The sequence below is a fragment of the Mastacembelus armatus genome, chromosome 16 (assembly GCF_900324485.2).
Source record: "Mastacembelus armatus chromosome 16, fMasArm1.2, whole genome shotgun sequence".
NCBI lineage: Eukaryota > Metazoa > Chordata > Actinopteri > Synbranchiformes > Mastacembelidae > Mastacembelus > Mastacembelus armatus.
Window position 1 is genome coordinate 4,073,053 of NC_046648.1, and position 14,600 is coordinate 4,087,652.

The 14,600-nt window shown below is 37.8% G+C and overlaps 1 protein-coding gene across 1 annotated transcript in view; it reads left to right on the forward strand.

Annotated features, from left to right (window-relative positions):
* Positions 1-14,600, forward strand: part of adcy2a (adenylate cyclase 2a) — a 51,059-nt gene that overhangs the window by 17,413 nt on the left and 19,046 nt on the right. The window contains exons 5-7 of the mRNA XM_026293288.2: positions 1,175-1,336; positions 12,569-12,718; positions 14,360-14,508. Of these exons, the coding sequence (XP_026149073.1) occupies positions 1,175-1,336; positions 12,569-12,718; positions 14,360-14,508 (461 nt within the window). The remainder of the gene's footprint in view (positions 1-1,174; positions 1,337-12,568; positions 12,719-14,359; positions 14,509-14,600) is intronic.

The window sequence follows — 14,600 nt, forward strand, 5'->3', positions numbered from 1 at the left end:
GAGGTACAATATGTAAGAAGTGTCTCTAAAGAGGAGGATACATTTGATTTAATTATCACTTTCACTATTTTTTGTTTTTCCTTTTTGCCATGGGCTGCTTGTATAAAGGTCTTTCCAGCACTGTATTGACTAAGCTATGTTAGCTCTGAGTTAAGCTTTAAACATGGACTACAACAATGAAATGGTCATTTAGACCAGATGGTGCTGCCACAAGGTGTTAAGAGTAGTTTTTAACAAAACATTTGACACTGTTTCTTGCTCTGTAAAGAATGCAGGAAATGTTTTTTTTTTTTTTTGTTTGTTTTTTTAAAAATGAAACAGTGGAGCAAATTCATGAAATATTTATCTCCACGGTGGATTAAGATTTTATTCACACAAAATACTTTTCTGAATGGTGTATTATTAAAATTTTGTGAAGACTCTGCTTGTGTATCACCAAAACAATGGGTATGGTATTTTTTCGTTTTCCTCAAAGAAGTGGAGCATTTTAGTAATTATAAAATAACAGCTTATCTTACATTGTGGCTGATTTGTTCACAAATTTAAAAGATGAACCAACTAAATGCTTGTCAGGACTTTTAATACAGATTATTTTTTTCCGAATCATTTTTTGTCCCTTTGCCACAGTTAAATATTGGCAAAAAGTTGCACAAGCTCTCTATTTTAGCAAAAGACACATTACTAATTTGAGCACAATTCATTGAAACATGAATAAAGTGTTGTCTCTAAAAACATTTTTAGCTATTTGCTATTTTTAGTATTACTAGCATATAGTATTAGCCATTATGACTGTAGCAGTATAGCACTGTACTGTACTGTCAGTAGCTCTTTTGCTTTCCCTTCCAGTTTCCATTTCACTGCCCCTTACGCCCTAATCCTGCCTTCTTCTCACTGGCCTTGTAAATAACCCAAGAAAGGTTAACTGGCACTTTGCTGCAGCCTGTGAGTGAGAACACAGGCCTCTTTCTATCCATGCACAGCAGCAGAAGAGTCTTGTGTGTCTGTGTGTGTGTGTGTGTGTCTCTATCTATATATTTGTATGTATACTGTGTATAGCCAGTCTATAGTCAGATTGTCAACATGCTTAAAGGCACAAATATGTATTCTATCTTCTTCATGCCTTTTCAGTGCTTTCCTCTGCAGCTGTGTCATAAGTGTCTCTCTTCCTCCACAGGTGTCATTCTTCCTGTTCATTGTGTTTGTGGTTTACACCATGCTGCCGTTTTCTATGCGGGACGCCATCATCGCCAGTGTTCTGACCTCTGCCTCTCACACCATTGTGTTGAGTGTGTGCCTGTCCACTACAGCTGATCAGATGGAACCAGTACTGTGGCAGGTAAAGTGATCAAACATAAGTGTGATTTAACGCTAGCAGTCACATTCATATTCAAGAGGAGAAACACTGAATTTCAAATTCGCAATCTGCATACATACCTGGTTACACCAACTGATTAATCGTTTATTACCATTTTAATTATTTCGTTTTCACTCAATTCATTTTTTTGTATAGCGCCAAATCAGTATACAATCATGTCAAGGCACTTTACAGAAAAAACAAAAACAAAGTGACTTAACTATTGTATAAATGGATGGTGCTACAAGAAACTAATAATTGTGTTTTTTGAAAGTATGTTTATTTGCTATTTTCCCTGGAATTAGATAACATACCACTGCTATGTAGTTTAAGTAGTAAGTTGCCACCAGACGCTGGAAAACTTAATTTAGCATAAAAAGTGGAAACAGGAATGCTCCTAGCCTAGTTCAGTCAAGAGGTAACGAAATTCACCCTACAGCTAATTTGCAATTACTGGTTCCAGTGACAAGTAAATTCCTGCCGCTGTGAACTGGACAAGAAACTTTTTTTTGTGTGTGTCACTAAATAACATTTAATAACCTGTATTGGCATAGCCTTTAAGAAAACAAGTGAACAAAGAATACTAATATACTAATACTAAAGGATCATCTGCATGATTTTTGTATCCTGCCATATCTATACCTAATGGGTAATATTTTGTTTTTTTTTTTCTTTGCTTTGTTTTACAACTTAGATAAAATCTTAATGTTGTTTTCTTTCACAGGCATTTAATTCCCTCCATCCTGCTCACAAAATGAGCATTTGTGGTACTTTTCATCATACAGTTAGCAAACCAACAAATATGACCTTTAAACCTAAATACTATAGGAGTGGAGTGATAGAAATTCTAATGTGTTTTTTTAAATATACTTTATTAAAAGGTCACTGTCTTCACACTGTATGGTGCAAAAACGTTCAGGCAGTTGGCATATGCAAAGAAAGACAAGTAAGTAACGATATTAAGGAGGCAATTATTAATGCTGACTTTATTTAATTTGAGCTTATCCAAACCTGATTCTAAAATCCCAATTAATGCATTAAAGAAGCATTAATTTACATGTGTATCACAAAGCACAGAAAATTATTTAACAATTATGTTGCCATGTCTCCATTTCAGTGACTTCCTACAATTTTCTATCACAGTGTGACTGCCACTCAAAGATTTGCATTTTTAAAGGATTGATACCCAGTGTTCAACATCTCAGCTTTTAAAAATGTGGCTGTATGAGATAGCCTGTCATAACTTATCCCTACAAATACAGTGGGTAAGGAAAGTATTCAGACCCCTTTAAATTTTTCACTCTTTGTGTCATTGCAGCCATTTGCCAAAATCAAAAAAGTTCATTTTATTTCTCATTAATGTACACTCAGCACCCCATCTTGACAGAAAAAAACAAATGTAGAAATTTTTGCAAATTTATTAAAAAAGAAAAACTGAAATATCACATGGTCATAAGTATTCAGACCCTTTGCAGTGACACTCATATTTAACTCACATGCTGTCCATTTCTTCTGATCCTCCTTGAGATGGTTCTGCTCCTTCATTGGAGTCCAGCTGTGTTTAATTAAACTGATTGGACTTGATTAGGAAAGGCACACACCTGTCTATATAAGACCTTACAGCTCACAGTGCATGTCAGAGCAAATGAGAATCATGAGGTTGAAGGAACTGCCCAAGGAGCTCAGAGACAGAATTGTGGCAAGGCACGATCTGGCCAAGGTTACAAAAGAATTTCTGCAGCACTCAAGGTTCCTAAGAGCACAGTGGCCTCCATAATCCTCAAATGGAAAAAGTTTGGGACGACCAGAACTCTTCCTAGACCTGGCCGTCCAGCCAAACTGAGCATTCGTGAAGAGCCTTGGTGAGAGAGGTAAAGAAGAACCCAAAGATCACTGTGGCTGAGCTCCAGAGATGCAGTAGGGAGATGGGAGAAAGTTCCACAAAGTCAACTATCACTGCAGCCCTCCACCAGTCGGGGCTTTATGGCAGAGTGGCCCGACGGAAGCCTCTCCTCAGTGCAAGACACATGAAAGCCCGCATAGAGTTTGCCAAAAAACACATGAAGGACTCCCAGACTATGAGAAATAAGATTCTCTGGTCTGATGAGACCAAGATTGAACTTTTTGGCGTTAATTCTAAGCAGTATGTGTGGAGAAAACCAGGCACTTCTCATCACCTGCCCAATACAATCCCTACAGTGAGACATGGTGGTGGGAGCATCATGTTGTGGGGGTGTTTTTCAGCTGCAGGGACAGGACGACTGGTTGCAACTGAAGGAAAGATGAATGCGGCCAAGTACAGAGATATCCTGGAAGAAAACCTCTTCCAGAGTGCTCAGGACCTCAGACTGGGCCGAAGGTTCACCTTTCAGCAGGACAATGACCCTAAGCACACAGCTAAAATAACAAAGGAGTGGCTTCGGAACAACTCTGTGACCATTCTTGACTGGCCCAGCCAGAGCCCTGACCTAAACCCAATTGAGCATCTCTGGAGAGACCTGAAAATGGCTGTCCACCAACGTTCATCATCCAACCTGACAGAACTGGAGAGGATCTGCAAGGAAGAATGGCAGAGGATCCCCAAATCCAGGTGTGAAAAACTTGTTGCATCATTCCCAAGAAGACTCATGTCTGTACTAGCTCAAAAGGGTGCTTCTACTCAATACTGAGCAAAGGGTCTGAATACTTATGACCATGTGATATTTCAGTTTTTCTTTTTTAATAAATTTGCAAAAATTTCTACGTTTCTGTTTTTTTCTGTCAAGATGGGGTGCTGAGTGTACATTAATGAGAAATAAAATGAACCTTTTTGATTTTGGCAAATGGCTGCAATGACACAAAGAGTGAAAAATTTAAAGGGGTCTGAATACTTTCCGTACCCGCTGTAAATCAAATTAGTCTGAACTGGTCAGTTTTAACCTCTGTCACTCTGTTTTAAAAGGGAACATTGACCGGGTCAAAGTTTCAGCTTTCTAAAGTAATGTTGTTTCACTTCACTTTCTCCCAGATATCTTAGAGTAGATAAACTTTCTTGGGTATCTTAATTAATGGCAAGTTCATAAGGCACACAGAAATACATTAGGTTTAGCAAGAAATCTTACTTCATTTAAGTCTGTTAGTTAAGGTTAAGCCTTTTTATCTAGGAAGCATGTGGAAAGAGTTATTCATGCTTTTATTTTTCATCTTGATTTTTGTAATGAGGCTTGCATTAATCAATCCTCTGACTGGCTTACAACTACTCCAAAATGCAGCTGACCATTAAATGGGCTTGTGCTACACATGCTTTCTATATAAGCTGCCATTGAAATTTATAGTCTCATATTTAAATGATATATTGTCCTTCACTTCACATAATATTTAATATTTACATGACTTTTAAAAACATTTACAAAATCCACATAACCATGGAAATAGACATTTCAACTAGAGCGCTGTCATCAGCCTTTATCTCCTTCATTTTATTTTCAAACATCCCTTATTGCTTCTTTGATGACCTGTTATTTGATGTGGGCTAGCATTTTTTTTCCCCCTTCTTTTATATAAATGTAGTAAGAGCATTTTAAGGTCTATCTACAATACTCTCTTAGTCTGAGTGGACCCCAATCGTACAGCCAGAAACACAAATAATGTCTTCACCAACAAGAACCCTGCTCTCAACAGTTTGTGTGTAAAGTTACAAAGCCATTTTTGGAAGAAGACAGATTGCTGCACAATAAGCAGTCAAGATGGCATGCCAGGCTAGATGTGACACTGGCCAGAAACAAATGTCCACTAGTTAACCCTTATGTGCTGTTTGGGATGTTTTCATCCCAAACATAACGATAGGGTAGTGTTTTTGAACAGACTGCTAAATCCTGTTTTATCAGTATATTTCATGTCATGGTGGCGCAGCCGTCTGGCCTTTTGCTATTGGTCCAATCCTTAGTGCATCCCTGGCCCCTCTCCATGGGGCTACCCACTGCACCCTGTCCCCTCTGGGGAGCCATAAGTTGCAGTGAGCCGCTGCTAGCATGCTACGCTAGCATTGTCCTCCACCCCATTGCCAGGTATAAGCCAGCTGCTGCAACAGCAGCCTTCCAGTTACCCCCAAGCTGACCCATCTCTCCCAGGACACCCAGTTCGGGTGGTACAACCCACAGCAGGTACTGTGCCATGTGCTGGTCTGGCCATGCTTGTCCACCATAGCTATCAACCTCTCTGCAGTAGCATCCAAGCCCACTAAGCTAAAGACTCCCACCAATTACCCAGGTGACTGACTTGATGGTGAGTCTTCCCCACCATCCGGTGTTGGAGCAGAGCCTGTCTTCGTTGTTTGAAGCAAAGAGTGTCCTACAGGCCAGGTGAAGGAGATGCAGTCAGTGGATGATGAAGCGAAGAGATTCCAGTGCTGTAAAGTGCTATGATTTTTGTTCCAGACCAAGGTACCCCAGACCAGCCAGCCAGCCAGCGACAATTCATGGGATGCATGTGTTAGGCTGGGGACACACTGGACAATTTTATGCCTGGTTTTATGCTTGATTTGCCACTTCCGATGATACACCCCCAGGAGAGATTGGCTAAAGCTATGACCGCAACCTGAACTGGCCTTAGCCATAAGGCTAATTATCAATATCTGTTATGACATGACGAAAATGAGGAATATTAAGAGTGTTCAAACAAAGATGACAAGACCTCAATAATTACTGTGGCAACAACAGTGACTTAGTAATTGGTGCAAATTCTTTAATGGAAGTCAATGGGAGCGAGGACTTGTTGGAGCCAGCGGCTACTTCCTATATGGCTTCAAACCAGAGAGCGGGCTTGCTATGTCCACCCCTTTACAGTCATGGGTGCTAATATTAGAACAGGATAGAAACTGTAGTAATAGCCCAGGGCTGAGCCCAATTTAGACAATCGTGGGTTACAATATGTAACCGACATTATTACTTGCCAGTGGCAGTGATGCTTTTATTTTTTTTATTTATTTTTTTATCCTTTTAAACACTGCATTGATAATTACAGCTAAACCATATTTGAGGTTTTGATGAGTCAGAGGATACAGTGGGTACGGAAAGTATTCAGACCCCTTTAAATTTTTCACTCTTTGTGTCATTGCAGCCATTTGCCAAAATCAAAAAAGTTCATTTTATTTCTCATTAATGTACACTCAGCACCGCATCTTGACAGAAAAAAACAGAAATGTAGAAATTTTCGCAAATTTATTAAGTAGGGAGATGACAGAAAAAACCAGAAATGTAGAAATTTTTGCAAATTTATTAAAAAAGAAAATAACATAGTTCACACAAGAGGACCTTTCCAGTATGGCAATGATCTGAAAAAAATTGGGAGGACTCTGACTATTTTAAAGTGGAGGACAGAGCAACAAAGCCTTCCATCAAAGAGCAGCTAAGAATTATGTGCAAAGCATAGTAGAACATCTCTCCACAACTTTGTGCGACACTGCTATTCTACTTGCTGAAAGATTGAATCAGATTCAGAAATAAAGCTGAACATAAATTGAAGAATGGGATTTCACAAATAAAGGATGTGCTGACTTTTGTTGCAGTTAGTTCTTAGATACGACTTTAACTCAAATATTTGTTTTTAACATTAATTCATGCCGTCGTCCTTGAGATTGGCTAAATCAAATAAGGAATATGCATTCACTCCATCTTAGTGATGTTGTACTCAGTTTTGTAGAATACTACATTTGTACTGTTCTATACATGTGTACAGTAGTAAAGCAATACCAATTTGCCAAATGAAGGATTTTTACATTATACTATCAATCCTTTTACATCATATCACTGATGTATGATGTAGGTTATATTGAGTTGTGATGCAAATTAATGAGCAAATCTATTTAAGGCAATAATGTATTTTTATATAGCAAGTGTGTTTCTGCCTGTGGGTATCTTCTGTTTTTGCTTGTGAGATTTAGTCGATGTGTGTCAGATGCAAAATAGTGCATGCATGTATTTCTCCCCTGTGTGTTCCTCTGGCAATGTCAGTGCAATTCTCTGTGTTGGGACATGCTGAGGTCTATGTCCTCTTTTTTTTTTTTTTTTTTTTTTTTTTCCCCCCCCTTGTTGGATGAAAGCAGCGAGGTTGGCTGACAGGATGCTCTAAGGCCTTTTGTCAGAGCAGCAATAAAAATTTCTCCAGCTTTCCATGTAGCATCTACAGAGGTGCTTAAGGATCTGTACTACTACAGCTTGCTGTTCAATCAATGGAAATACTATTACTTCTTAACTATTACAGTGACTTTTTGGCTACCTTGAATGATTACCTTGGATTATACACTTACTTTTATATGATAATCTTAGTTCTTAGTTGCTTTTAATTTGCTAGTATTAGTGCTATTAGTGCTAATACCTTTTTTTTTTTTTTTTTAAAAGCTAGAGACTTGTAATTGTTCTCCAAAATTCATCTCCTTGGAAACTTTCTAAATAATGCTTTAAATGTCAATAACATTTCCCAATCATTCCAGTTTCTTACTTTGACCTCTCAGAAGCTCTCAGGAATCAAGATATAATTATGCTAAGTTAACTTGCTGCTCACCCTTGCTATATATTTACCCCATACATTGAGATCAGTAGTGTTTTTTCCAGTAAGAAAGTAACTAAACATATTTCCTGAATGTTCAGCTGTTCCTTGTAACACAGATATGTGCATACACACAGGTACGCTGATACACACACATCCTCTTTCAGTTTACAGGTACAAAGATTGTATTTACTTTAATTTGAATATTCCAGACTTACTCAGTGAAGAAAATAAGTCTATCCTACCAGAGATTTGTAAATGTCAGCCATTAAATGTCTACACCCCTGTGTATTGTTCAAGTGTGCATACAAACTGCTCAGGGGGTGTTAAGTGAGAAGGAACCATGCTGACATGTACACTTTGTCAAGTCCATTAAACTTTACAGTGCCGGCTCATTGGAGTCTTAATGAACTGTCTCATTTATTGAAGGAGCGAACGTCCGTTGTTGGTCTTAGATTTATGTGCGTATAACATTTGGAATGATTTAATTCCACGTTTCTGCAGTGTGTGACAAACTGCTGCATTATTAGCCTGGTATTTCACTTAAACGTTATTCTTCTGTTACTAAAAGATGTGAAGAGTTACCCGGCAACACAATGCAATGATAAATTTGGTCATTTACTGTAGTATTTCTACATACTCTGGTCTAGAGCATTTGAATACTCTCATGTATTATTCAACAGAGGTCCCTTATTTCCAAGTCAGTAGCTTTTTTTTTTTTTTTTTTTTTAAATGAATGTAGTATGTGTGTAAAACTTTATTTTCAGATTGAGTTTATATTCACTGCTGTGATTCGCATCAGAGGAAAACTGAAAATTATATGTGGAAGTTGTGCACTGTTTTTATATCACAACCTTCCCTCAGCTTCAAAACAACTTTCTATTAATTGAGTGCTCGATCATTAATAATTCATCACCACACGCACTCTAATTAAACTCTATCTTAGAGGTCATATAGACTCTCAGTAGTACTTGCTCTTACACTTCACATGTATTACTTGTTTGAGGCTTCATTTGAATCCAAATAAGTTTTTTTTCTTTTCTTTTCTCATCTGACATCATTTCTTTTTTTTTTTTTTTAAATTGATCATGGAGCATTTGGAGAATATATTTTCATTTCATGTCACCCAGGATTAGGTTTTAGGTTTCTTAGGCTTCCACTAGGCTTACAGTGTCTCTTGAAGATTGTATAGAATATCTTTTGTTCTTTAAGTGACAAGTTTCTCTTCAAATAATAGTATGTATTTGTAAAATGCTGAGATGCTGGTGTTCAATTTTTCTTTGTTAATTTCTGTTTAAGTTATAATAAAAGCATATCTGCTAGATGTCAGTTGCAAAGAGATAGTTAAAACAAGCTTCACCTTAGTCTACGTATGCAGTCTGCATAGAGTTTAGCTTATAGTCCTACAATTCACCAGCATGGCTTAAGGCCGTTTAGAAGCCATCCTCTCCCAGACCTGCTGTTATCTGTAATTGGGTACCAGTGAGGTACTGATGATTCACACAGCCACCCAGTTCAAGTAGTTAACCTTTGAGGTCGTCTGTATCACAGTCTGTGTCTTTTCCAATGGATATCAGCTAATAGAGTAGCACTGCGGATTAAGTCAATGCAATCTGTTGAGCTGTTAAACTACTTAATACCTCAAAGCAGTTTGTTTCTTCTCTGCAGAATATACAAGATGTGATTTAATGATTAGTGGACCATTTGACATTTACAGCATGTCAGAAAATATGAGACTGGTTTATGCTAAACAAAAAGGTAATGAGTCATTATCAATCAAATCAAATCATTGATAATCTCTAATATCAGAGGTTTAGAGTACTCTGAAACTGCAAACAGGTACTAAATATCTGATATTTTGGGTCACCTAGTGCAACAAATTTTGTCCGGCTCACAAAGAGAATGAATAGACAGCTGAGTGGATTATTTGATAAATATTATACCACCTTAGTTATTTGAAGGGAGGTTATGAAATATTGCATCCAATGCATGGGCTACTGTGAAACTACTCTTTTGTAAAGCAGCTTACAAAGTCCTCGGTCCATCTTGTTGTGGCTGCTTTTAGTAATTCAGTGTACATGTTTGAACCCTTTGCTTTGAACACTTTTCTGTAGCACAAAATCCAGATTGTTTTGTCAGACTTTCTATGGAAAATAAACACTGAAGAACTAAGCTAGGCTTGTAAATGTAAAGCCATTAATTCTGGGGAAAAAAGGTTGTGAGTTTGCTTTTAGTAGCTGGAAATGTGCAAAGAAGGAATAGCAAATTCAATAGGTAGCGGGGGGGGGGGACATCTGTCACAAATAAACCCAGCCAGCAGATCACATGCATATCGCCTTTGCCCCTGATGTTTGCTTTTGTCAAATACAAAGGAGTAAAGGAGTTACAGGTCCATTGCTGGTATAGTGTAGTGTTCAATACAGGTGCCTAATTTTATGTTTAGTGCTGCATGTGTGTCGGATGGTACAAATCAGAACCTGCTTTTGTACACACTTGCACTTCCCAATATCGGTTTGATATTGATCATGTTTCATAGGTATTGTATGCTGTAGGTTCTGATTAAGGAACAGGTATTGAACTTTCTTATCAGTAATCATTGTGTTATCTAGAAGAGAACAGCTGAAGGATCCCGGACATTTCTATTTTTGACTGCCTGCTTTATGGCACCTGTAATCGCCCCATTTACTGCCCTGGTAAAAAAAAATACAAGTAACTTAAAAGAAAAAACAATTTAAACAATTTCATGTTCTTTATTATTTTAGACTTAAGCAGTCAAGTGATTATATAACTGGGTAATTAGGCAATGGCCAATGGAGAACTGCCACAGAAAGATGCATTCAAACCAGTAACAGGTGTGCACTGTGTAGACTAGTCTAAATTTCTTTTCTATCCCAGCTCTCTTTGGGTGAAAGGCAGGGTACACCCTGGACAGGTCACCAGTCCATCACAGATCGCCATAACATTTATATGCAATTTCCCCATTGTGGGACTAATAAGGGTAAATAACTTGTATCATAAATATTAATTAATATTAAAGTTGAGGCAGGTCCCACTACTATACTAAGTGAATGTTAGACTACATAACATGTTACCAGTGCTGCACACATTCAGGTACCTGTATCTGCCTTGTCATCTCGTACTTGGCATTCTGCCTTCACATTTACCGGTTAACCCTTAGAAGTCTAGGCCTAGTGGAATGTTGTGATTTGATCATGCCGCCATGATGACAGACTCCTAAGGGTTAAGCACTGCTGAATTTTATCAATTTAAAATTAAATGTACAAAGCAATAAGGTATGTAAAAAGTGAAGCAATCTGAATACTTTTACCACTGTAAATTTGTTGGGGGTGTTTATGTCAGAAAGAGCAAATTTAAACTGGTCAGTGTGACATTAAGGTCACTGCCATGCTGGAAAGAAAGTGACTGCAAGTAAAAAGAGAAATTGGTATGAATGAGACAAAGCAGGCAAACAAGACAAGATAGAATGGGAATGGGTCTGTATGAAAGAGGATGAAGAAGAGGGGGAAATATTCTTTTTAAAATGTGATGGGAGAGAACCATTAAATTATCCATTTCCAAAATATTGAGCTCAAGGTTATCATGGCTTCTAGGTTTTTCTACATTCACTAATTCACTAATCATTAATGGGCTGCATCCTACATAATAGTTCCTCTAATGGAGCTTCCTGTGTAGTGTGGCCATGAGGAGCCCATGAAATATGAGTGAATAAAGGTATGTTTTGAAATGAAAATAAACAAAATAGATTACTCTTCACAAATTGCCACCTGTACTATGTTGGTATAGTGAAGAGCTTTGTTTGGAGTAAAGAGGTTGTCCTTTATCTTTCATGCGCATGAGTTTGTTACTATTGTGAGATATTAACTAAAAACAAGGGACATTATACAGAGTGAATGAAAAATCACTGAATACAATAAGGCCTTGCCTGTTTGTAGACATGAGATACAGGCTTTATGTTTTGTCTATAGAACCTGATGATAGAAATACAAACCTGAATGTATATAATATATAAAAAATATTCTCTGCACAATTTTCCTCTTAGGTTTCATAGAAGTTAAGTGTTAAGCTCATTATGTTCCTTAGTTCAAATAAAAGCCAAAAATTTGATAGTTTCTATTAAATCTGACAACTGCAGTTATTTACAGTTCCAGATTTCAATGGTATTCTTTACTGAACTCAGATTGATTAACAAAGGTGTAGTGTAATAAGGAAACGTCTCAAAATGACTGTGTAGGAATATATATAAGACTATGACTAACAGGATTAACAGGAACTTTGTCACTTAAATTATATGGTCAGATGGAGACTGTGGTGGGATGTGGTGTTGGCTGTAATCATGCTAATTAAGGGATGGACAAGCCTCCCTGTGTGTGATGAACCTGAATTCAAAGTAGAGTACTTATACAGATGACAGGTGTGGACACTTTTGGTAGGTTCTTTTAGTGTTTAGCTAAAGTCTCATTGAACCACAGTAAAGCAGGGAATTCTTCTGCTTCTGTTTATGTACACAGTTCAGTAGATAACATAGCAATGTTGAATGTGTTTTTACTACAGCCTTGTTTCTGCTGGTTTAATTCTATTCCATATTATCTCCACCCCATGAATATATTTCACTTAATGACTATTTTTGTCTGATCTTTATCTAATACTTGCATTGTCCTTCCTGTACAGATTTTGGCCAATATTATAATCTTCGTGTGTGGCAATATGGCAGGAGCATACCACAAGCATCTGATGGATTTGGCACTAAAACAGACTTATCAAGACACCTGCAACTGCATCAAGTCCCCAATTAAACTGGAGTTTGAAAAGAGACAACAGGTAAAGTGGTCAAATCGTAATGACCAGTGAGCCAGTGAAAGAGAGTAGAGTTGGTGTTGATTACAATAATGATTACAGTGATGGGGAGTGACAGTTTGCATAAATGAGTGTGTATGCCAATTAAAACATTACAGTACAAGCAGGACTTGAAGAGTAATGTCAAATTCATGGCTGAGGTAATTTATGTGGATCATCAGCCACCTGCTAATGCTACACAGGCACTATAGTGTTAATTATGCCAAACATTCACTCTACACACATTTACCATTTATCTGCTTTCTGTCCATGAAGGATTCACCTCAAAACTGTCAGTCATTGAATCCACTTGGCTTTGCATGTAGCTGTTAGTGTTTGATTCCTGTGGATGGGAAGGAGGAAAGGAGTCTCCAACAGTTTGTGTCAAGAAGCTGTTTTACAGAATGTGGTAATTGTTAATGACCTCAGTTAGTGTGACTATCCCTGGAGCCTGTTGTGGAATTCTCTGTAGTAAAAGGCCTTTAGCATAATTTGACTGCTGGCTAAAATCTTTTCAGTTGATTAAAAAGTAGTAGTATAGTAGTTTTTGCCAATGTATTTTTATCTTAAGCAAATGCAACAGTATTGGCCAACACTTTACTTGAAGGCTGTAGACTGAATGATCTGGTGTGCTCAGTACTTCCTTCTACTGATACTTACATTCTGCATTTTTGGTGACGCTAATTGGTTGTTGACACATCTCAATATAGGCAATCACCCATTTTGATATTCCCATTTGTTAAATGTGCTGTAGGTTTAATTAATTCAGATGAATTTGGTGCTAACGCCAACATGGTGAGAAGTTATTAAACTGCTTTTTAAATGTTTTCCCTGAGTGAGCTTGAGATGTAGATAGCTTTTAACTACCGCTGCTCCTGCTAAAAAGAATCTGGGTTGCTATTTAGTCAGAAGAGGATAATCCAGCTGTTATTGTGAGAGCCCATGCTTGGGATGGAGTTGGTTTTCCCTATGGTAAATCAGCTTGTGTTTTCCTATAGTGTATCCAGCTTGTCATGACTCAAACTGAAAATGCCTTGGGTAGAGTGTTTTGCAGTAGGCCTGGAGTGCCACTGCGGCCTACAACAGATGGTAGTAACAGCGCAGACACATTTCTCTCTGGTGCTCAATGCACTCATGCTGTATGCTGCTTGTCCTGTGCCTGCAGTACAGTAAGTACATATCTTTTCAGTGTGAGTAGTCCAGTGGGGACTGTGTGAATTCATCAGAAATGCAGAATCCTACCAGCGTTTGTTAGCAGTGATCAGGACCTCTCTTTGATGTAGAACACTTTGAGCCTCAGCAGCGGTGCATGGATTTATCATGTGTGGCCTAAGTAGTACTGTACTGTACTTGTAAGGTTTTAACATTAACAGGAGGTGAGCCTGACTTTTTTTAAACCTCACTTGGCACTATTGTACCTTTTTGGGGGTTAATCTCTGGGTGTTTAGCGGAAATATCTTGTTGTATATGAAATGTTAGAATCATTTTAGTAGTGAATCACATTAATAACGAAATACTGATTGTTGCAAATACTGTTGCATTTTAAAACTATGTGCTTATTATTCTATGATTTTTCTGAACATGTCTATATTGCTACTGCTTCTCTCTTTGTGTTATTTCCATAAGGAGCGTCTCCTGTTGTCGCTGTTACCAGCTCACATTGCCCGTGTGATGAAAGCTGAGATCATCCAGAGGTTAAAGGGCCCAAATTTTGGCCAGATTGAGAACACAAACAATTTTCACAACCTCTATGTCCAGAGACACACCAATGTCAGGCAAGTTTTATTATATGGATTTAGCACTTTTATTTATAGGTATTTATAGTAAGTGTGACACATGCATATGTGTCAGTTATCAATTTAAATAT